At 38.9% G+C, this 23,530-nt stretch overlaps 1 protein-coding gene across 7 annotated transcripts in view; it reads left to right on the forward strand.

Moving 5' to 3' along the window:
* The window catches only part of LOC125834812 (DNA polymerase eta), a 32,962-nt gene extending 9,663 nt beyond the window's left edge, over positions 1 to 23,299 (forward strand). Inside the window, exons 8-16 of one of the 7 annotated variants that reach the window (XM_049513960.1) lie at positions 959 to 1,082; positions 1,301 to 1,432; positions 1,654 to 1,869; positions 3,220 to 3,328; positions 3,416 to 3,558; positions 21,019 to 21,055; positions 21,166 to 21,287; positions 22,057 to 22,162; positions 22,893 to 23,298. In XM_049513960.1, coding sequence (XP_049369917.1) covers positions 959 to 1,082; positions 1,301 to 1,432; positions 1,654 to 1,869; positions 3,220 to 3,328; positions 3,416 to 3,558; positions 21,019 to 21,055; positions 21,166 to 21,287; positions 22,057 to 22,162; positions 22,893 to 23,152 — 1,249 coding nt within the window. In that variant the 3' untranslated portion in view covers positions 23,153 to 23,298. Of the gene's footprint in view, positions 1 to 958; positions 1,083 to 1,300; positions 1,433 to 1,653; positions 1,870 to 3,219; positions 3,329 to 3,415; positions 3,559 to 21,018; positions 21,056 to 21,165; positions 21,288 to 22,056; positions 22,163 to 22,892 lie in introns of all 7 variants that reach the window. The other 6 variants (XM_049513961.1, XM_049513962.1, XM_049513964.1 and 3 more) reach the window with 6 other exon arrangements.
* Positions 23,300 to 23,530: the final 231 nt, after the last annotated feature.

Here is a 23,530-nt window from a genome sequence, read left to right on the forward strand (position 1 = left end):
TTTTATATAATATAAATTTATGAACATCCTTAAAGCCTTTTTTGACTATAAAAATCATGATACATAGGTTCTTGTTTTTATATATGTACATTATTTTGCAAAAATATTAAGATATGAAGGGGTTTTATGTAGTTCTATTGACATGTTATTCTTACAAATAATATTGTTAAATGAATGATCTAATTTACTAGCTAAGGTGATTGACACTCTTATTGGATGCAGGGAGTACTAAGTAATAAATCTCATATAACTTATAATAACTATAAATCAAGTTTGTATTCAATATGTTGAAGTGTGTGACCATCTCACCTAAAAGGTTAAGCTGTTAGAGAGTGCACACTTTTATTATTTAATTATATTCTCAACACTCTCCTCACGTGCCGGCCTGATTTTTTTTCCATGGGCCAAGCACGTGGAAATTCTTTTTGATTTGGGTGGCGGTGAGATTCGATCTCAGGGCCTCTGTCTACTCTGATGCCATGTTTAAGTGTGTGACCATCTCACCTAAAAGCTTAAGCTGTTAGAGAGTGCACACTTTTATTATTTAATTATATTCTCAACACTCTCCTCACGTGCCGGCCTGATTTTTTTTCCATGGGCCAAGCACGTGGAAATTCTTTTTGATTTGGGTGGCGGTGAGATTCGATCTCAGGGCCTCTGTCTACTCTGATGCCATGTTTAAGTGTGTGACCATCTCACCTAAAAGCTTAAGCTGTTAGAGAGTGTACACTTTTATTATATAATTATATTCTCAACACAATAATAAGATTTCTATAATGTGAACTGAAATATTTAGTTTATAATTAATCAACTTAAATTTCCCCTTGCAATTGGTTAACTAAAATTTGAAGTGTCCAATGACAACAGGATTTGGTCTTTAGATGTAATTCTTTAGTTTTAGGCTTATCAGATAGGCCCCTCTGTAACCTACTGACCTTGTTGTGCTTAACTTGCACAGTTCTTGGTTATGGAATACAGCAAGGGGCATTAATGGAGAAGAGGTCAAGGAACGCCTTCTTCCCAACAGTCATGGATCAGGAAAGACATTTCCTGGACCTCGAGCTCTTAAAACTGTCGCTTCTGTAAGTTTTATTCAAACTGAACACCCATCTTCTGGATGACACTGATCTATCCTTCTTTTACAAGTTAGACATAACTGATCTACGGAAAATAGAAGCAATGATGTTCTGATTTTTACATACTTCTTTATTTATATTTATATCGGAGTTTTATTTTGAGTTCTAAATGTTTTATCTACCAGTTAAAATGGACCACTTCTACTTCATTGCTTTGTTTCTAGGTTGAAAAGTGGCTTAATGAGCTCTGCGAAGAACTTAGTGAACGTCTTCAGTCTGATTTAGAACAGAATAAGCGTATTGCACATACTCTTACTCTACATGCTCATGCATACAAGGTTGGCTTTTCTTGTCAGGTCTCCAGTATGATGACATGAGTATTTGCAAGTCCCTTATATAAGTAATTTAGAGATATGTTGCTCGGACTCTTTAAAAATGTCGCCGGGTGCGTTTCAGATTCTCCAAAAGTAGTGTTATTTTGAAGAGTCTGACACAAGTGCGGCATCATTTTTGAAGAGTCCGACCAGCATAGATTTAGAGTTTCCTGAAATTGCATACTTAAGTCTGCTATTTGCAGTCAAATGATGCAGATTCGTTCAGGAAATTTCCATCAAAATCGTGTCCACTGAGGTATGGGACTTCCAAGATTAAGGAAGATGCCCTAAGCCTGTTTCAAGCAGGATTGCGTGAATATCTTGGCCAGTACAATGTGAAGATTTCCGGAAATCAAAAGAGTGGGTGGGGTATAACTGGTCTTTCTGTTTCAGCCAGTAAAATAGCAGCTATACCATCAGTAAGTTCTAAGTTTTTTTTAGCTATAATCTATTACAAATATCCACTTCTATATACATATATCCAATGTTTACATCTCCATAGACTTTTTTTCTGGTCTGCAATATAAGCCTCTGAGATGTGCACCCGAATATCAAATGGAAGCTAATTGCAATGGTTTTTGTTTGTCTTACAAAGATATATGAGAGAGGGATTGTACAACTACTTTATACTTGATATGATAAATCCCTTTTCTTGATTGCTTCTTTCAGGTTGCAGTTTGGATATAATCAGTAAATGGCTTAACTTCTTATTACAGTTTATTTTGTGATGCTTTGCTTTCTCTAATTGACTGTCCTGAACTCCATGAATCCATCCAAATTGAATTCGCATGTTGATGATCATATTTTTGCCACTTCTCGTATAGGTTTTTAACAGGTCTCTACTTCAAAAGGCAATTATTGTCGAGTTAATGAACTTGGTCAAATGAATTTCCAGCATAATGTAGTGTTATCGTTGCTGAAAATTCCTGTTGCGATTTATATGCCTTGTGGAGTTTTTATTTCAAATGTGGATTATCTTTATATCTGCTGATAACATTACAGTGGTTACTTTGGTGCAAGCAAATATGAAACTCTATTCTAACTTGAAGCAGCCTAAGATATGTACAGTATATTCTATTTTCGTTGGTTATTTCCCAGTTTGAATATGTTCAGATTTTTGAAGCTGCTATGGTGTGATATGTATTGCTATTAAAACATAACCTTGGACAGATGAATATTTATGCAATAAGCAATATCCTATGTCCTAGAAGTTCCTTTAAGGTGAACTGCATCACATGTATTCAACGAGTTACCAATAAATTTAGTTGTGGAAGCAAAAATAAACAAACAGATAATCTTGGATTAAAGTCTATGACATAAGGATCAAATAAACAAGAGGTAGTGCTATGAGATCTGTGTATGGTGAACTTGAATCCAAATAAACATCCAAATGGCCAGAGGAGTTTACTTTGTCCAAGGTTATTTGATGAGGAAAGGATGAAAAACTTCTGTAGTTAAATAAGGAAGTTTAAGTGGGTCAAGTGCAGCTGAGTGGTGCTATTAATGAAGAGCTCCAACTTTGCTCTTTCGCTGCTTGTTTCTGCCTAGTTATTTGATAGTTCAGTTAAGAAAGCTTTGACATGAAAGAGAATCGTATAAAGAACTTCTTGAAATGTATTACGGCATCCGGAATCTTGCTTTGAGTATAAGGTTTTCTGTTGTTTAGTTTTCTCTGACTTCGTTTTCATTACATTTCTTGGTTGGTGTTCTATTTCTTGCATATGCTTAGTGTCATGGTATTATGTTCTGCTAATTAAATCTTTTGGCAGGGTACACGTTCTATTATGAATTATTTTCATAACCAAGAGGAAACTTTCCCTCAAGTTAAACTATCCAGCGAACAACTTATCCAAGATGCTCCACTTTTGTCACCTTCAGGTTGTATGGCCTGATGCTAGTACCTTTATTTTTCTTTTGGCCTTCTTTTCTTAATTGATTGTCTTACCTTTTGAGAATGAAATTTAGAAGAGGACAGTCTTGAAAGTGGAGGTCATCTGACACTGCAGTCATTAGAGCCATGGATAGCATGTCGTGAGGAAAATGAAGAGACTAAATATTCCATGCCACTAGACAGACAGGAAGAGGACAAGGACACGTGTAAAGAAAAGGTTTGATGTCATTCTTGTTATTTCAATCTGCATTGATTTCATACAAGAACATCATACGTGCAACATAATGTTTCCAAATCTTGATTAAAAAAATCAATATTGTTTCGAATATTAGTTATGCTATATTTTGAAGAGCTAAGGGGCGGACCATAGGAATGCTTGATAAATTTAATGATGCATGCAAATGTTGTTAAAATATTTTCTTTTACACCTTTAACCTTTTCTCCTAACAATTTTATTCATCATTTGTTTTGAATGCAATTATCTGCAACCCATGTGCCTGTATTTTCTCTATGCTTGTAGTTGAATCTAATACTTCAAGAAATTTGTTGACCTTGTGGGAAGTGCTTAGAAGATATCATATCCTACCTGAAGTTTCAAGAGACAGTGTTCATTAGAAGTGTCCAAAACATTGTTAAGCATGTCCCATGGGTGTTGCTTTTGCTTGGTGAAAAGTGAATCACGAGCAAATCAACCTCAGTCGAGGCAGCTTTCTTGTCTACTTCTCTCCTTGGGTTGAAATCAAATGCACCTATGAAGTATATAGATACAAAATGGAGACTTTTTAGTCGTGACTGGATTTAGCAGAAAATTTAATATACAACAAATACAACTTAGTCTCAAATGAGTTTGGATCAGTTATATGAATCCACATTGACCGTAGAAATTTCAATGGATTAGATTTATAAAGATGTTTGTTAATTGAGTAAAGTGGTACGTAAAAGCATTACAATTACATTAGGGAAGGCACCAAAGCACAAACCACTTGTTGGCTTGAAAACTTAAAAGTCACTTAGCCCTCTCCTATATATCTGTAAAAGAAAATTTAAGTGATGGAAGTGGAGATCCTTACTTGCAGATATCATACTAGGCTTTGCTACATACAAGTAAGGATATATTTAGGGCCTATTTGAAAGTAACCTTATAATTTATTTAGGGCCTATTTGGAAAGTAACCTTATAATTTAATTGATTGTAATAGTGTGTAATTATATTGTGTTGGTATGTTTGTCTGTCCAAGTAATTACTTGATCAACATGTAAATGAGAGCGAGTAATTACAATCTTTAAGTTTCAAGGGAGTTTGAAGATTGCTGGTAATTACATGGTGAGATTACAAGGTTATTTTTAATTTTAATTTTTATATAATTAATTTTATTTTAATTTATTTTTTACTTTTACTTTTAAAATGGTTGGTAGGCCTCAACATACCATAAGAGAATCCTGACATGGGTTACACATAGCATGGCTACCCATCAATACTTACAAACCCAATATATGTCCATGGAGCCTCTATAGCATACCCTTTAATGCCAACCACTTTTTTTTGAGAAAGGTAACTTGTATTATAAACAAAGAATACATAAGGAGTATTCTAGTAGTACTTACATCCAAAAGCTGCTAAAAGAAAAGAACTCCTATGGAGGTCATAAGAACTCTAAAATACTAGGAATATCCTCTGCATCTTGAGGATATTCATGTTTACACCAAAAAAAGAAAAGAACCATGCAATTCAACTTCAAATTCTGCATAGAGCAGCTCTTGTTTTTAAAACATCTCTGGTTCCTCTCCATCCATATAGACCACCAAATGCAGGCAGGGACAATCTTTCATCTCTCCTTGTGTCCTGACTGATTCCCATCTCTGTTCCAGCAAGCTAGAGCTTCTTTGATGTTCCTTGGCATAGTCCAACTGATGCCCCTTAAGTTGATGAAAATCTGCCACAACTTCGCAACCTCTCTACAATGTAGAAAGAGATGATTTATTGTCTCGACCTCACATTCACAAAACCAACACCTGGAACAGATTTGCATGCCTCTTTTCATGAGGTTGTGTTGAGTGAGTGCAGCCTGATTGGCTAACAGCCAAGTGAAGCATGCTATCTTGAGTGGTATCTTGACTTTCCAAATCATCTTCCAAGGCCATCCACCTATATGAGTACCAGGTCTTTGTGAGCTTCTATAAGCCGAGCCAACTGAAAATCTGCCTTGCTCATCTGGATTCCAAAATAGATTGCCCTCATCTGTGTTTAGATCTTTGTATTGCCCTAGAATGTTGAGTAGCTCAACTATTTTATTGACCTCCCAATCATTTAGATGTCTTCTAAACCTAAGATCCCACCCTTGATTATCTCTCATTTCTCTGATTGTAGCCTCTTTTTGAAGGCTCATGTTGAACAAAATAGGGAACCTATTTCTCAAAGTCACCTGATCCACCCATTTGTCTTCCCAGAACAAAGTCCTTCCACCATTCCCTACCTTGATTTTGCAGTTGTTAAAAAATTTGATCCATAAATTTCTAATGGATCTCCATACTCCAGATCCATAGGGTTGTGTGGACAGGTTGGTGATCCACAAATTCTCCATACCAAACCTAGCCTTTATTGTTTCCTTCCAGAGAGCTTGTTCTTGTGAGGCAAATCTCCATAACCACTTCATAAGTAAGCTTTGATTCTGTATTTTCAGATTCCTTATCCCCAAACCTCCTTCCTTTTTGCTGAGAATGACTTGGTCCCACTTCACTAGATGGAATTTATGATTATTAGGATCACAATTTCCTTGCCACAAAAAATTCCTCCTAATTGCATCCATTCTATCAATCACATTTGCAGGCATATGGAAAACATACATCATATATGTGGGTAGAGTATCTAGCTCACTGTTGATGAGTGTGACTCTTCCTCCCAAGGACAAATATTGACTCTTCCAGTTCACCAGCTTCTTCTCACACTTTTCTAGAATGTTGTTCCAGATACCTTTTGACCTGCTCGTCACCCAAAGGCATGCCAAGGTATGTTGTGGGGAGATCCCCTATCTTCCCCCCTAGAATATTTGCAAGCATGTTTATCCTAGGCACCTCATTGACAGGAAAGATGAAGCTCTTTCTCCAATTGATGTGTAGGCCTGAGATGGCTTCAAAAAGGATCAGAATTACTCTCAAGTACTTTAGTTGAGAGCTGTCTGCATCACAAAATATCAATGTGTCATCAGCATACTGTAAGTGGGAGATGGCCAGACCTTGTCTGTTATTCATATTAGCATTGAATCCTCTTATCCATCCTCTTGTTTGGGCTGTTCTGAGCATGTCATTTAGGCCCTCCATCGCCAAGATAAAGAGGAAAGGAGATAAAGGATCTCCTTGTCTCAGTCCTCTCTCTGATGAGAAAAAACCAGAGGGGGCACCATTTATCAAAATAGAGAACTTCACAGTTGTAGTGCAAAACTTAATCCATTTTAGCCATTTTCCTCCAAAGCCCATGTTTTCCAAAGACTTCCAGAGGAAGCCCCAATGCAGGTGGTCGTAGGCTTTTTCAATATCCAATTTGCATAAAATGCCTGGCACCTTACTGTTCTTTCTCTCCTCCACACATTCATTTGCAATCAAAATTGCATCCATGATCTGCCTACCTTTTATGAAGGCCATTTGTTGGGCATCCACCAGATTATAGACCACTTTCTTAAGTCTTTCGGTTAAAACTTTTGAAATGATCTTATATATGCTCCCTATTAGACTAATAGGTCTAAAATCCGTCAACTCCTTAGCCCCTATCTTTTTTGGAATCAATGCTATGAAGGTAGCATTAAAACTTCTTTCAAAAATACCATGATCATGGAAATTTTGGATAGCTGCAACTACCTCTTTTTTAACTACCTCCCAACATGTAATGAAGAAAGCCATAGTGTACCCATCAGGGCCTGTAGCTTTGTCCCCAGCACATGCCATGACACAATCATTTATTTCATCCTCTGTAAACTGACTCTGCAGCATGATATTGTCCCCTTCACTAATCATCTTGCCATTTCTAGCAATGAACTGAGGTCTCCACCTCTCTGTCTCAGTGTAAAGATTCTGATAAAAGTTTAAGCTTTCTTCTTTGATTATTGCTGGTTCTTGCGTGCACACTCCATTAACAGAAATCTTATCTATGTTGTTGTATCTCCTGTGGCTGTTTGTAGTTCTATGAAAGAACTTAGTGTTCCTGTCCCCCTCTTTTAACCACAAAGCTCTGGATCTTTGTCTCCAAGCTACTTCCTCTCTCTTTGCATTATCTTCAAATTCAACGGTGAGAACTGCTCTTAAATAGGATTCATCATCTGTGAGTTGTCTTTGGTCTTGTATCCTCTCTAGGTCAGCCAGTTGATTAAGAATGCTCTGTTTCTGTAGTCCCAAGTTTCCCTGTCTTGTTCTGCTCCACTCTTTGAGTTTATCCTTCAAGTATTTTAATTTACTTGCCAGGATAAAGTCAGGTTTTCCCCTAAAATTACTGGAATCCCACCAATTCTTCACCATTTCCTTAAAATTTTCTGTTTGAAGCCACCAATTCTCAAACTTGAAATAGAGTTTGGTCTCTCCCAATTACCACATTCCAATATCAGAGGGCAATGATCTGAAATGACCCTTTGTAATGTCGATTGTTTGATGTTCTTAAAAGTGTTCTCCCATTCCTCAGAGATCAGGAATCTATCCAGCCTGGCTGCAGGATCATGGCCTTCTCCTTTCTTCCATGTAAAAACATCTCCCGCTAGCTGGATGTTAAGTAGCTCTGCATCTTCGATAAAATCTGTGAAGTCTGTCATGGCCTTATTAAATCTGGTACAATTTCGTTTCTCTGAAGGGAATCTGATTGTATTGAAGTCCCCCCCAACCACCCAAGGTCCTGAAAAAAGACCTCTCACCGAGCACAATTCCCACCAGACTTCCTCTCTCTCTTCTCTGTTATTAGGGGCATAAACTCCAGACATGTGCCAGCTGAAGTCCAGAGATTTGCCGGTGAATTTGCACGTAATACAATATGCACCTGTTTCACATACTTCCCCCTCCCAAACTCTGCTGTCCCACATTAGAATGACTCCCCCTCTAGTACCGCTTGCCTCTAATTGAGCATGTTTTACCCATCTGTTGGCCCATAAATCTCTCACTAAGTTGTTTATATCCCCTTGCAATTTAGTTTCCTGAAAACAAAATACATCTGCCTTCCAATTGTGTATGAGACTTTTGATCACCAGCCTTTTCCTGGCATCATTTAGTCCCTTCACATTCCATGAAACTATGTTAATCTTCATGAGACTGCACGATGTTGCATCCCCCCCTACTTCTTGTGCCATAGCTAAAAAAATTTGTTCCCACTTCCAGGTTTTTTAGTTCCTTTGAGACTTTTGATTTTGGTGTCATCAACATTAGAGCCTTTGCTGCTTCACCGGTTCTTTGCCTTTTCCCATCTATCTTCATGAACAGTTCCTCTGCGATTTCCTCACACCCATTAAAGTGAATCCCAAATTCTTTTCCCAGATTAATGATGTTCTGTCGGACCCATAAAGGAATTGTAGAGTCCGATGTTGGTTCGAAGTTCTCTGGTAACTCGGTGTAATTTAATGGAGTGGCTTCCTCAACATTCACAGCTCCAAGTTCTTTGTTTCCTTGTTCTGCACAAGTGTCGATCTCTAATCTACTGTCCATCTGAATGATTGACATAGCGTCATCATCCCTCTGAGTTGCATCCTGGAGCTCTTGATCCAGCTCTTCTCCCTCACTTTGTAAGTCTCCTGATGAAGTGCCTGTGAGAAATATAGGAAAAGAATATTATTGAATTGTTGTTGTTTACATTATTACATTGAGACCCTATTTATAGACCCTAGAATACAATCCTTTACCACGTAGGATACTATTTAGTATTCCTATTTCTATTTCTATTCCTATTCCTGTTCTAATAGGATTGTATAAACTTATTCTTATTCTAATAGGATTGTATAAACCTATTCCTATTCTAATAGGATTGTATAAACTTATTCCTATTCTAACACTCCCCCTCAAGCTAGTGCATACAATTCATGTACCTAGCTTGATACAAATGTAATTAACACGAGGACCGATGAGGGGCTTGGTGAGATATCTGCAAGTTGATCACTCGACTTCACAAATTTGACAATCAATCTCAATGGGCTTGGTCTTCTCATGAAATACTGAATTTGATGCATAATGCCGATAAAACAGAGAGTGATAAAATTACAGTGTTGAACTTCCCAAACCAAGCTTGCAAAAACTATTTCAGACCATAGAGTGACTTACGTAATCAACATACAAGGCTACTAAACTCCCCCTGAGCAACAAATTAGGTGGTTGCTCCATATAGACTTCTTCACAATGCAACGGTCGCCGGAAGTGCTCAAAATCTAGTATAAAGTGTATGGATCATGTTGGAATCAATAGACGTGTCAATATTTAACAAGAAAGTCACCGAAAAATTGGCCGGAACATGCTTATATGCCGGAGTATTGATTTGATGGATAAAAGTGGTCACAATCTAAGAAATAAAATTATATGGGTAGGGTTGGAATGATGTCACGACCCAACTAGAAAATAAAAATTATATAGGATAGTTCGAATTGATGGAATGACCCCCATTGAAAAAGAGAAATAATATGGGTAGGGTCGGAATGATGGCACAACCCTAATGAAAAAGAGAAATTATATAGGTATGGTTGGAATGATGGCACAACCCTACGCAAATCATATTTGGGGAGTCACCGAAAAGACGAATGGAACTATGCAAATCAAATCTGAGGAGTCACTAAAAAGACATGATGCTATGCAACTCAGATATGAGAAAGTAGTTCGGTAAAATCCACGGTACTACACAAATTAATTATGAAAAGTAGTCCGGAGAGATGTATCTACGGACCGTAGTCCACATCCGTGGTTTTACACTTCGTGAAAATTTGCAGGTGCATCAAATGACGAACCCCATCTACGGTCCGTAGATGGATATACGGTCCGTAGACGGGGTATCGTAGAATCAAACAGTGCCAGGTATCATACATTTTTGGCTTTTGGTTTCAACATTAACGCAACCTAGTTATGCATATACACCATTAAAACATGCTAGTTCGTCATTCTTAAGATTCCTACCGATTATTATACCCAACAATTTAGACTAGATGGGGAACCCTAAGTCGAAACTAGCATATAGTATTTACGAATACATAAGCTCACATCACAATTAAAACTACACAATCACTATCTATCATTCCAAGGGCATTGTACTACTCAAGTTTATCATGCAATATCAACTAACAATTACCCGAGGTTAAAACCCACTCCCGACCCTCTATATTCAATCTATGAATTGAAATTCAAAGTGAAGAGAAAGTCTATTACCTTACAAGCAACAAGGAGTGGGGTGATTGCGTGATGGTACTATGATTTAGCACGACCAAGGATTCTCCTTTTCGTCACTGACCAACCACCGGACTCTTTTTATCAGATTATGGAGTGGGTTGATTATGGTAGGGAAAAGGGTTTAGGGAATATATGGAAGGGAGGATATTTTGTGGTGGTTATAGAGTGATTTGGGGAGTTTAAAAAGTGGGAGAAACGGTTGTGGGAGCAATGGAGGGAAAGGGAATGATTTGAAACACTGGTGGTTTTAAGTAATGAGGGTCCGGGTCGGGTCAGTCAACTGTAAGGTGTGGACTCACGAGACCCCGTCTACGGTCCGTGAGTCTATCTACGGTCCGTAGATCTCAATTATACTAAGGCAATGTTAGGGACTTACCTGGGATCTACGGATACCATTGACGGTCCGTGGATCAAACGACGGACCGTCGATGGGGTCCGTAGACCTCTGCACCAGACCATTTTCTGCAGATTTCTTGCCTTTTGTACCTGCACATGAAGCAACCAAACGGCTATTTTTTTTTTTACATTTCTAGACACTTTTTAGATACGGACCCTATATTACTTCTAGCCAACACTAAGAACTAAAAATACTGAAACCCCTACCTACATTGCTAAAAAAAAAAAAAAAATTTTTTTTTAAAGTAATCGAAGAAAGCTAAATACATAATGTAAAACAGAACCCTATTGTTGGCTAGATTTTACATCTTGGGTTGCCTCCCAAGCAGCGCTTGATTTAACGTCGCGGCACGACGCAGGTATCTTGATTATTCAAACTTCATCAAGATTGCAGGCCTCAATCACTTCTTGCACCGTTTCAGCATTTCCCAGATAGATCTTTATTCTTTGCCCGTTCACCACAAACCTTGTTCCATCCTTATTTTCAAGCTCAACCGCTCCATGCGAGAGCACTTTTGTGAGCAAAAATGGCCCAGTCCACTTGGACTTGAGTTTGCCTGGAAACAAGCGCAACCTAGAGTTGAATAGCAGCACACGATCGCCAACCACAAATTCTCGCTTTTCAATTCTTTGATCATGATACCTCTTCATCTTCTCTTTGTATAAGGCTGAACTTTCATACGCTTTTAGGCGAAACTCATCAAGCACGTTCAAGTCGTTCATCCTTTGATTAGATGCAGTGCCCCAATCCAAATTTAACTTCTTCATTGCCCACATTGCTTTGTGCTCTAACTCTACTGGTAAATGACAAGATTTCCCATATACAAGTTGGTAAGGCGACATACCTATGGGGGTCTTGTATGCAGTGCGATATGCCCATAGAGCATCATCAAGCTTTCTTGACCAATCAGTTCGATTGGCGTTCACAGTCTTCGCCAATATCTGCTTTATTTCTCTGTTGGACACCTCAACTTGACCGCTAGTCTGTGGATGATAAGGAGTGGCTACATTGTGACGGACACCATACTTCTCAAGTAGTGTTTTGAACAACTTGTTACAAAAGTGAAAGCCTCCATCGCTAATAATAGTCCTTGGTGTACCAAATCTGGAGAAGATATTCTTTTTCAAGAATGCGGTGACACTTTTACCTTCGTTGTTGGGGAGTGCTACAGCTTCTACCCACTTAGAGACATAATCAACCGCGACCAGAATATACTTCATCCCATATGAACTCACAAATGGCCCCATGAAATCAATGCCCCATACATCAAACAATTCGATCACCAATATGGGATTCATAGGGAGCTCTTGTCTCTTTGAAATTCCTCCATCTCTTTGGCACCGATCACAAGACTTGGCGAAATCATGAGCATCTTGGTGGATGGTAGGCCAGTAGTACCCACACTGCAAAATCTTATGTGCAGTCCGAATTCCACTATGATGCCCACCAACAGGTGATGAATGACATGCTTCAAGTACACTCAGCATTTCAACCTCAGACACACAGCGACGAATAATCCCATCAGCACAACCACGATACAAATAAGGTTCGTCCCAAAAGAATTTCTTCACATCATGCATAAATTTCTTTCTTTGGTGAAAAGACAAATCGGGTGGCACAATGTCGCTTGCCAAATAATTAGCAAAGTCTGCGAACCAAGGAATCAAATCATGAGAAGCAGCCAATACCTGTTCATCTGGAAACGCATCATTAATTTCAGCCCTATCTCCAAGCTTTAGCATGGCCTCTTCCTCTAATCTGGACAAGTGGTCGGCAACTTGATTTTCGGTTCCCTTTCTATCTTTTACCACAAAATCAAACTCTTGCAACAACAATACCCATCTGATCAATCGTGGTTTTGCATCCTTTTTCGCCATCAAATATCTCAATGCAGAATGGTCAGTATGCACGATGACCTTTGTACCAAGCAAGTAGGAACGAAATTTTTCGAATGCAAAAACCACTGCAAGAAGTTCTTGTTCGGTCACTGTATAATTCTTCTGGGCCACATTCAGAGCTTTGCTAGCATAGTAAATAGGATGAAGAATTTTCTCACGCCTTTGACCCAATACCACACCAAGCGCCACTCCACTCGCATCACACATTACCTCAAACGGTTGTTCCCAATCTGGTGAAATAATGATAGGTGCTGTAATCAACTTTTCCTTCAACTCTCCAAATGCTCTAAGACAAGCATCATCAAAGCAGAACTTATTCTCCTTCTCGAGCAGTTTGCACAAGGGATGTGCAATTTTTGAGAAATCTTTGATAAATCTCCTATAGAAACCTGCATGCCCAAGAAAACTTCTAACACCTTTTACAGAGATAGGTGGTGGAAGCTTTTCTATTACTTCGACTTTAGCTCTATCAACCTCAATACCTTTCTCTGAAATTCGATGACCCAACACTATACCTTCTTTTACCATGAAATGACATTTCTCCCAATTCAGCACCAAGTTGCAGTCTTCACATCTTTTGAGCACCTCGGCCAGATGTTTTAGACAGTGGTCAAACGAATCACCTACCACTGAAAAATCATCCATGAACACCTCAATAGTGTCCTCCACCATATCAGAAAATATAGACATCATACATCTCTGGAAGGTCGCTGGAGCATTGCACAATCCGAATGGCATTCGTTTGAACGCAAAAGTCCCATATGGGCAAGTGAAGGTGGTTTTCTCTTGATCTTCTGGAGCTATAGAAATTTGATTGTAGCCCGAGTACCCATCGAGAAAACAATACAACCCTTGCCTGCAAGTCTATCTAACATCTGATCCATGAATGGCATAGGAAAATGGTCTTTCTCAGTCCACGCATTCAACTTCCGATAATCCATGCAGACTCTCCATCCAGTGACAGGCCTCATTGGAACAAGCTCATTTCTTTCATTTGGAACCACAGTCATACCACCTTTTTTAGGTACACATTGCACAGGACACACCCAATTACTATCTGAGATGGGATAAATAACTCCCGCATCCAGCCACTTGATGATCTCCTTTTTGACTACCTCTTGCATAGGTGGATTTAATCTTCTCTGGTGCTCAACACTGGGCTTATGATCTGGCATGAGTTGGATTTTGTGAGAACAGATACCGGGGGGAATCCCAATAATATCTGCAATAGTCCACCCAATCGCTCGCTTGAACTTCTTTAATACAGTCACCAAACACTCTACTTGCCTTGCATTCAAATCTGCTGCAATGATGACCGGCAAAGTATTCTTTTCGCCTAAATATACATACCTCAAGTGTGGTGGTAGAGCTTTAAGCTCCAATTTCGGTGCCTCCACAATTGATGGTCTTGTGGGTGGGGACTCGCGATTCTTCATGTCTAGCTCATACTTCTTTGGTTTGGAGCGGTATTCACCCTTTTCAAGTGCGGCTACCAACTCATCATATTCTTCAATACCATCACTATCAAAATTCATCATGACTGCTGCTAGTGCCTCAACACCTAATCGCTCTTCAATTTGCACTTCTGACCCACTCTCCACTCTGTAAGTTATAGCAGATATTGTTTGTAGCTCACCATTCTGCTTCATGGATCTACAGATATTGAAAGTTGCTTCTTCATTGTTCAGTCTGAACTTCATCTGTCCTTTTTCCATATTAACTAACGCACGCCCTGTGGCAAGGAATGGTCTCCCAAGGATGATGGGAACCTCAAAATCAACCTCACAGTCAAGGATCACAAAATCTGCCGGAAAGATGAAAGACTCTACTTTCACTAGAACATCATGGAGCACACCTATGGGCCTCTTCACAGTCCGATCAGCCATCAGTAACCGCATCGCCGTGGGCTTTGGATCCCCTAGACCCAACTTCTTGTAAATAGATAAAGGCATGAGGTTGATGCTAGCACCAAGATCACACAATGCCTTAGCAAAGTGTAATAACCCTATAGTACATGGGATCGTGAAAGCACCAGGGTCTTCCTTCTTCTGCACCAGAGATCTTGTAGCAATAGCACTACAATGCTGCAATCTATCATCATCTTCAAAACTCACAGACCTTTTCTTTGTCACCATATCTTTCATGAATTTTGCATATCCAGGCATTTGCTCCAAGGCTTCTATCAAAGGGACATTGATAGAAAGCTGCTTCAACATAGTGATAAACCTGCGATATTTCCCATCTTCAGTCTTCTTCACTAACCTTTGAGGAAAAGGTGGTGGAGGTCTAGGTATGGGAACCACTTTCTGAGGTACCTCCACTTCTTGTTCTGTCACAACCTCTGACTCCTCTCTAACTTTCACCACATCATCTTCTTTTCTATTCTCAACTTCTACCATAGACGGCATAGGTGGATCTACGGTTTGCTTGCCTCCTCGAGTGGTAATTGCCATACAATGCCCATCATTCTTCGGATTCTGGATGGTGTTGCTAGGAAGAGTGCCAGGTTGACGCGGGTTCACTGTAGTAGACAACTGCGTCATCTGTTGCTCTAGATGCTTTATTGACACTGCATGGGCATCAACCTTTTGACCAATACCAGATAAGTCGTTTCTCATCTCCTTCACATTCTCATCAGTGGCATCAAACCTTCTCATCATCTTCTGCAGCATATCTTCAATACGCGTCATATTACCTCCAACTTCCCTAGCACCAGATTCCCGATTTTGAGGGGGAACATAGGGTCCAACCCGATCGTTTCTGTTGCCAAAGTTGTTCCTGTTGTAGTTGTTGTCACGATTGAAGTTCCCATCTCGGACATAGTGACCTCTCGGTTGTAATTTCCATAGTTCCGACCTTGGCTCCCTTGACCTTGGCGCCAATTTTCCGTGTTGGATCCTTGGGCGTTTGGTCGAAAACCCCCCGTCTGATCATTCACCGCATAAGTGTCCTCTTCATAGTAACACTCCTCAACTGGTGGTGGAGTTCTAGTTAAGTAATTTACAGCATTTACCTTTCTGCTCCTCCACTCACATGCTTCAATACTAACCCCAACTCTGTCCTCATCTGAGCCATCTCCTCACGAATATCATCTGCAGAGTTAACAGTAGCATTATGAACAGCAAATGTGTTTCTCCCAGTATCTGACCTTCTAGTGCTCCACGCTTTATTATTGCGAGAGATCCTCTCCATTTTTCAGCAATCTGTGCGTATGTACAATCACCATATGAACCTCCAGCAATAGTGTCAAGTACTGCTTTATTGTTATCATCCTGACCTCGATAGAAATATTCCTTCAGTGACTCATCATCAATACGGTGATTTGGGACACTTCTTACGAAGGCAGTGAATCTGTCCCACGAGCTACTCACAGACTCTCCAGGTAATGCCACAAAATTTTGACCCGATCTTTGTGATTGAGCTTCTTAGATACTGGATAGTACTTTGCTTTAAATACCTCTGCTAGTTGGTCCCATGTGAAAATTGAGTTATAAGGAAGCTCAGTGAACCATACTGCAGCATCGCCTGTCAGTGACAGAGGGAACACTCGTAACCCAATGACGTTCATATCCAAGTCTGGTTGCCTACACAACTTTTGCAAACCACCCTGAGCTTGGCTAAGTGAGCATGTGGATCCTCCGATGGCGATCCTGAAAATAAGCCTCTTGCTGTAAGCATCTGCATCAAACTACTAGTCACCACAAATGTATGCCCGGAGGTAGAGGAGGTAGGACGATGGGTCCATCGGAATCTGCTATGTCGACGTTGCCCCGATAGTTTTCATGGTGTTGCGGGCCTGGTGGACCATGCACTCTCAGTGCATCTCCCAATTGATTTTCAGCTAGACCCCGGTTTTCTCCACCAACTACTCTTGGCTGCTGTAACTCAACTGCTTCATCTAGATTTCCTCCGATAGGATGAACTGGAAGTCCTTGATTGTTCATTCTTCGCAAAGTTCTGTTCAACTCTGGATCGTACGGAGCAAGTGGTTCTCCTTGGCTCCGTGTAATTGGCATACACTAGAGTCTGAACCTGAGAGAGACAAAAACAAAGAAAAAAATAAAATTAGGAAATATTTGACTAACGTTCAATATTGTAGTTAAAACTAAATCTAAAAGCCAAAATTTCCCCGGCAGCGGCGCCAAAATTTGATACGCTCAAATTACACCTCCTTTCAGAAGCATAAGCGATCGTTATCAAGTAAAGAACCCAACTTGTAGGTTGGGATCGATCCCACGAGGAAAATGGTTTAGACTTTACTTTTAACCGACAATTATATTCGATTAGTCAAATTATTTCCAGAAACAAATAATAAAAAGGGGGGTTGTGCTTGTGTAAAACAAATAGTAATACGAAATATTGTAATCAATAATTAAATTCAACTTTGGTTGTTATCAAGATAAGAGAAATAACTAGGGTATACGTGTTCCCCATAATCTCATAACGCAGTAATTCTAGTAATAGCAATCCTCTTCTAGTGTATTACATGCAAAGTGATAAGTTAGGTATCTCTAAATCCTTGGTCTGGCATCCAGAGAATTTCACCCCGCACCTTGGTCCGGCTACGTGTGTATAATTTACTAACCCTTACCTTTACCTCATATTAGACATCATAATCGATGTTTGGCTTAGTTATTACTTCGCACCAATCGACACTAGCCTATTAGATAGTATCACACTAAATCTATGTTGATAATTCTTTTCTTGTTAATTACCTCCTTGGTCCGGCAAGTAGTAACAAGGCGAGTTCTAACGTTGGCCACCGTTAAAAAGACTTCTAAACGAAAGAATTATCAATGCATGCAAAATACTAGTCAAGAATTGCTTATTTACTATTTATACTTTGTTAATTGATCATGGTTCCCACAACCCTAGTTGTGAATTTAGTTACTCATATCAGCAAGAACACAATTCATAATTGTAGATAAAGAAATCATGAACTTACGTAAAAAGAATAATAAACCCAGAGAATTAACTTGAATTGCAAAGCCAAAATCTTCAAAACGAACTTCCAAAATCAATAATTGCTAGGGTTCCAAATTAATCTCCAAAGTTCCAAAGTAAAAATAGAATAATAGTGTCTAACCCCCAAAAACGAGGTTTACATGTCCTATTTATAGAAAACAAATCCTAAATAAAAAAGGAAACAAATTAAGGAAAGTTTTGTTCAGGTACGCGTCTTCGATCCACGAGACTGACTTACGGACCGTCGATTGATCTACGGTCCGTAAGTCCCTTCCGTCACTCGGGACTTAGAAAATATTTCGGCATCCAAAAATCAGCTTCTCTGAAGCAAACGACGGACCAGCAGCACGGACCGTAGATCGATCTACGGTCCGTCAATCCCTTCCGTAGCTCCATACTTAGAATCTTCAAAAATCAGGTACTGGAACCCTCACAGTCTCATCCTACGGATCAACAGTACGGTCCGTAGATGGATCTACGGACCGTAAATGGGCACCGTGGTTCCACACTTGGTCAGATTTCCCTGATTTGTCCTCAACACATTCCTGCTGGTCTACGGTCATCACCTACGGACCGTGGATGGACCTACGGTCCGTAGATGACCTCCGTGGATGCCTTTTTCTGCATTTCCTTCAGTTGTCTCTAAACTTCCGCGCCTGTACACCTTTCCTGCAAAACATGATAGAATACATAAAAACCAATATAAAAAGGCCCTAGACACACACAACTTGTAAGTGAAATGTATTAGAAATACCGTAAACTCACGGTATATCAACGGTGCTACGCAAATAAGATATGCAAAAAAAGGTAGTCACCGGAAGGATGTCACGGTGCTACACAAATTATATATGAAAAAGTAGTCACTGGAATGATGGCACAGTGCTACACAAATTAAATATGAAAAAGTAGTCACCGGAATGATGACACGGTGCTACAAAAATTAAATATGAAAAAGTAGTCACCGGAATGATGGCACGGTGCTACACAAATTAGATATAAAAAAGTAGTCACTGAAAAGATGGCACGGTGCTACAAGTTAGATATAAGAAAGTAGTCACCGGAATGATGGCACAGTGCTTAAATAAATCAAATATGAGAAAATAGTCACCGGAAAGATACATGGTGACCCAACTTTTGCTAACATAATTGTTGGCCAGACGGGCGGCATATATGAGTAATTGCCGCCCGCCGACAGTGGAAGCTCTTTGATTGTTTACCAAGATCGTAGAGGCTCTGATACCATGTGAGAAATATAGGAAAAGAATATTATTGAATTGTTGTTGTTTCTACATTATTACATTGAGACCCTATTTATAGACCCTAGAATACAATCCTTTACCAAGTAGGATACTATTTAGTATTCCTATTTCTATTTCTATTCCTATTCCTGTTCTAATAGGATTGTATAAACTTATTCTTATTCTAATAGGATTGTATAAACCTATTCCTATTCTAATAGGATTGTATAAACTTATTCCTATTCCTGATGAAGTGTCAAAAATATTTTCTCCTCTGATATGTTGAGAGAGGCCTGCGCTTCTTTCCACTGATTTGCTATTATTTCATCTATAAAAGGGTCTGCTGGGCCTTTTGCATTTTTCCCCTCCCCTTCTTTAAAACCGATTTGGGCCACTGGATCATGGCCCAAATTTCCCCAGCCCAAAAATTCCCTCTTCTCATTTAAATTGCCTGCACGTGCTATCACACGTGTATCAAGACCCTCATCCCTTTCACGTGACCTCTGGTACGTTTGCCCATCTGTAAAATTCAAATTTTCCTGCGACTTTGAAGTGCCCACGTGCCCCATCACCTCGGTGCACTCAAAACCCCCCCTACCCTCTATAAAGTAGGGTTTCTTTTTGAAATTGGTAACATTAATGCTGACCACTTAATTAACAGTTGTTTCATGTTTGTACATGACTACATTCACTTTTCTTATTCTACTCCTAAGTTTTACATCTAAGAATACTAACCTATGTTGGGAGGTCATCGCTTCTCTTGGAATAACTTTGTTACAGTCCTTGCATGTACTTCTCGTCTTCTTGTAAGGATAAAGTCTATTTGACTATGGTTACCCCCACTCCTAAAAGTAATCAAGTGAGAATCCCTTTTCTTAAAATATGCATTAGCTGTCACTAAATCATAAGCTAAGGCAAAGTCTATTTAGTCTTGCCTTTGTCATTCTTAGTACCATAACCAAAACCACCATGTACTTGTTCAAAATCATCACCATCTCTACCGACATGGCCATTTATATCTCCCCTATAATATTTGTTGATCTCCTGGAATTCCTGAATCAAGTTATCCCAAAACTCAGATCATAGGCACTGATAACATTGATTGTCTCCTCCCCCCATACGAGCTTTATTGCAATAATGGTATCCCCAACTCGTATTAACTCCACAACCATATCTCTTAGTCTTGGTTCTATAGTAATTCCCATTCAATTCCTATTTTTATCTTTCTCACAATACCATAATTTATAATCCGTGTTACCTATTTCTCTAACCTTTTACCCTGCTTGTCTGTTTGATTTCCTGAAGGCATGCAATGTCCACTTCCCCCTTTTTAGAGTATCCACTCATTCCATCGACTCCCCTGTCTTGTGTTCCAGCTACCTACCTGAATCCGACTCGCTTGGACTAGCTTTTTTACCCTCATTCGTCCATGATGTGAGAACCCTTTAGCATGTTATCTTAAACTCCACTAGCCTTTTCTTCTAAGGGTGGAAGACAAAAGGTGAGGCATAGTGTCCCTGGTAAGAAAAGAGGAAGCAAACCATATACTGATTGTTATCTCGGAAGCCGCTTTACTGAACTGGGATGTCATTTATAACAATTTCAGTACTATGACCTACTTTTGTGCTATAAATTATTTAATAGACCTGGTCTTTCAACATTCAGTAGTATGCATGCTTTCTGTATTTTCCATTTTGATGGTCCTCTATGGTGTAAAACAGTTATAATCTGCAGCCACCTTGATCAGGGCTGTTTCTGTGTCTTTTTTTTTTTTTACCATCTGAGCAGCTGCCAGATAAAGAGACTTCAATATGTTCTTCACCAGGTACTTCTTCCTATTGGTTCTAATAGCTAAACCTTTGGTCAATATTTCCTTAATCTTGTGCTTCTTCCCAGCTTGATTTGTTTTAATTTTACTTTTCAATGCTACTTTAGATGCTGAAGTGTACCGGGGATGGGAGAAAGATCAGACTGAATCAAGCGGGGACTACCTTACTGTAAAGATTAGAGATAGTTTAGAGTCAGAGGAAGGGAAGAGGAAGCCAAATAAAGAAAAGGTTTCAAACTCCATTCTATTATTTCATTGCTATAAGAAGTACTTGTCTCATGGATTGTAGCTATGTGTTGGCTGTATTCTTCAGTTTCTCCTTACCCATTTAGCTTTCTTTAAATGCATGATTTTTTTTTTAATTCCCCATTGTCCTTTCTAATGTTGTTACTCTTTTACTTATGAACTGCATTTTGCTATTACTTGATTTTAAGATGACAGATCGTTTGAGTAGTCAGATTTAGGTTTCCATTCTTCTCTTTCCTTGTTTAAGTATTTTTACTTTGTGTAGTTATTTTAATCTTCAATAATATATGTATTAAGGAGAAACCTCAACATGCAACCGCCTAAAGAACATCCAAAAGATTTATTTTCATGAGGCTAATAGATCTCTGTTGGTTGATTAGAGATCATATATCTGTGATCTAAACATTAGGTCAAGTTAGAAAAGACAAGCATCAGAGCATTTATCAAGGACATCTACTTTATCAAAGAGTCTCTCTCCTCTCCTTCTATGTATTGCTATGCAAATGCTTCACACATAAAAGGAAGTAAATAAGATATGCACACATTTAAAGCAGTCATCAATGATCTCAGCCACTGAATTAGTGATATCAGTTTCATCGATACCCTTTCAAATTGTGATGCACCATGTTTGGAGTTGATGCCTTAAAATTCTCTAGGAGTAAATGCGCCCAGTATTCAAATAGTGAAAGTAATCTTTGTTTTGATTGCTTCAGAGAACTGTTTTAAGCTTCTTTTTGCTGTTGTTATATCAGGGAATGTCAACAATCTCGCGATATTTTCAAAGTCAACTCTCTGGCTCTCTCTTAAAGGCAGAACATGCCGGTACTAGTAAGCTAAGCGAATCCTCCTCCTTGTCAGGTAACATTTTCACCAGTCAGTGTGCTCTTTTTCCATCCGCTTTCCATTTGTACTCTCCCCTGTCGTTTTACATGATCGTGTTCAACTGAACATAGTGTTTAAGATGTTAAATTGACTTAGTGGAAAAATATATTTAAGTAATTGTTGAACAATTAGATCATAATGAGCATATCACATCAAGTTCTAAATTTGAATAGCCAAATGATTTTGAAGCTTTAAAAGTTGTTGACACTTGTCATTTTTGGATGTACAAAAACACACATTGTTCCATATTTGTACAACCCACATTTTTTCCAGAACTCAAATATTTAAATTATTAAACTTTTGAACTTCCGTGTGATGTTTCTGTTAAGATATGACACCTGAGCCTAACTCAACCTCAAAAGCTAGCTCATGAGGGAACGTTTGTCCAAGTCCATATAAGGAGATCAAATTCCCATTCCTCTACCGATGTGGGACATCTTAACAGTTTCTCTATCAAACTAACTTTTCAATCGTTACTTTGGTATTATTTTTTTACCATCATTACTATACTGAATTATTTGACCTAATATATTAAAATTCTTGCCCAATCAAATACCATCCATATATGATGAAATGGAGCAAATATAAGATAAAATTATTTGTGAAATGTTGTCAAACATTTTGGGATGTCCTAAAATGGAAAATGATGTCATATAAATTTAAAGCATGAAGTATTAGGTTTCTTAGTTGTATTTATATTGCGCAGCCTGTCAAAGTGAACTTCCTCAAGAAAATTCACCCGCAAGAGGTGAATCTAGTGTTGATGCTCATCTTTGTAGCCAGATTAAACTGAAAAGGCCTGCCTGGAGTTACGACATTGATGAGATTGACCAGGATATCTTGAATGAGTTACCAAAACAAATTCAAGAAGAGGTACAAGCATGGCTCAGGCCTCAGAAGCGACCTAATACAGTGAAAAGGGATTTGGGTATTACTCGTTATTTCTTACCTGCAAAAGATAAATAAATGCCAACAAACCTTTTATCGAAAGAGGTGGATGATGTCAGAGGCCTAGATTGAGTTGAATCCTATTGAATTAGGAGGCCATGTTAACAAGTTGGTTAGTCAATGCATTCAGTCTTGATGTATAATATCATGTTGAATATACCCCGATGGTTGTTGGGATTGCCTAGCACAGAAGACACTGCTTTTATGAGATCGGCATGAAGAAAGTGACGGTCAATGTCACTGTGTCTAGAGTTATTCAGATTTCACAGCATAATATTTGTGTATGTATTAGGTTAGCATTGACTATGTTTTGCGTAAGGATGTGCATGTATATTATTGAAAATGAAGAGTTAATGTAAATATGATTATGTCAATTACCTCATTGGTGTATTATTA

The sequence above is a fragment of the Solanum verrucosum genome, unplaced genomic scaffold, assembly GCF_900185275.1.
Source record: "Solanum verrucosum unplaced genomic scaffold, falcon-dt-bn FXZP01000172.1, whole genome shotgun sequence".
NCBI lineage: Eukaryota > Viridiplantae > Streptophyta > Magnoliopsida > Solanales > Solanaceae > Solanum > Solanum verrucosum.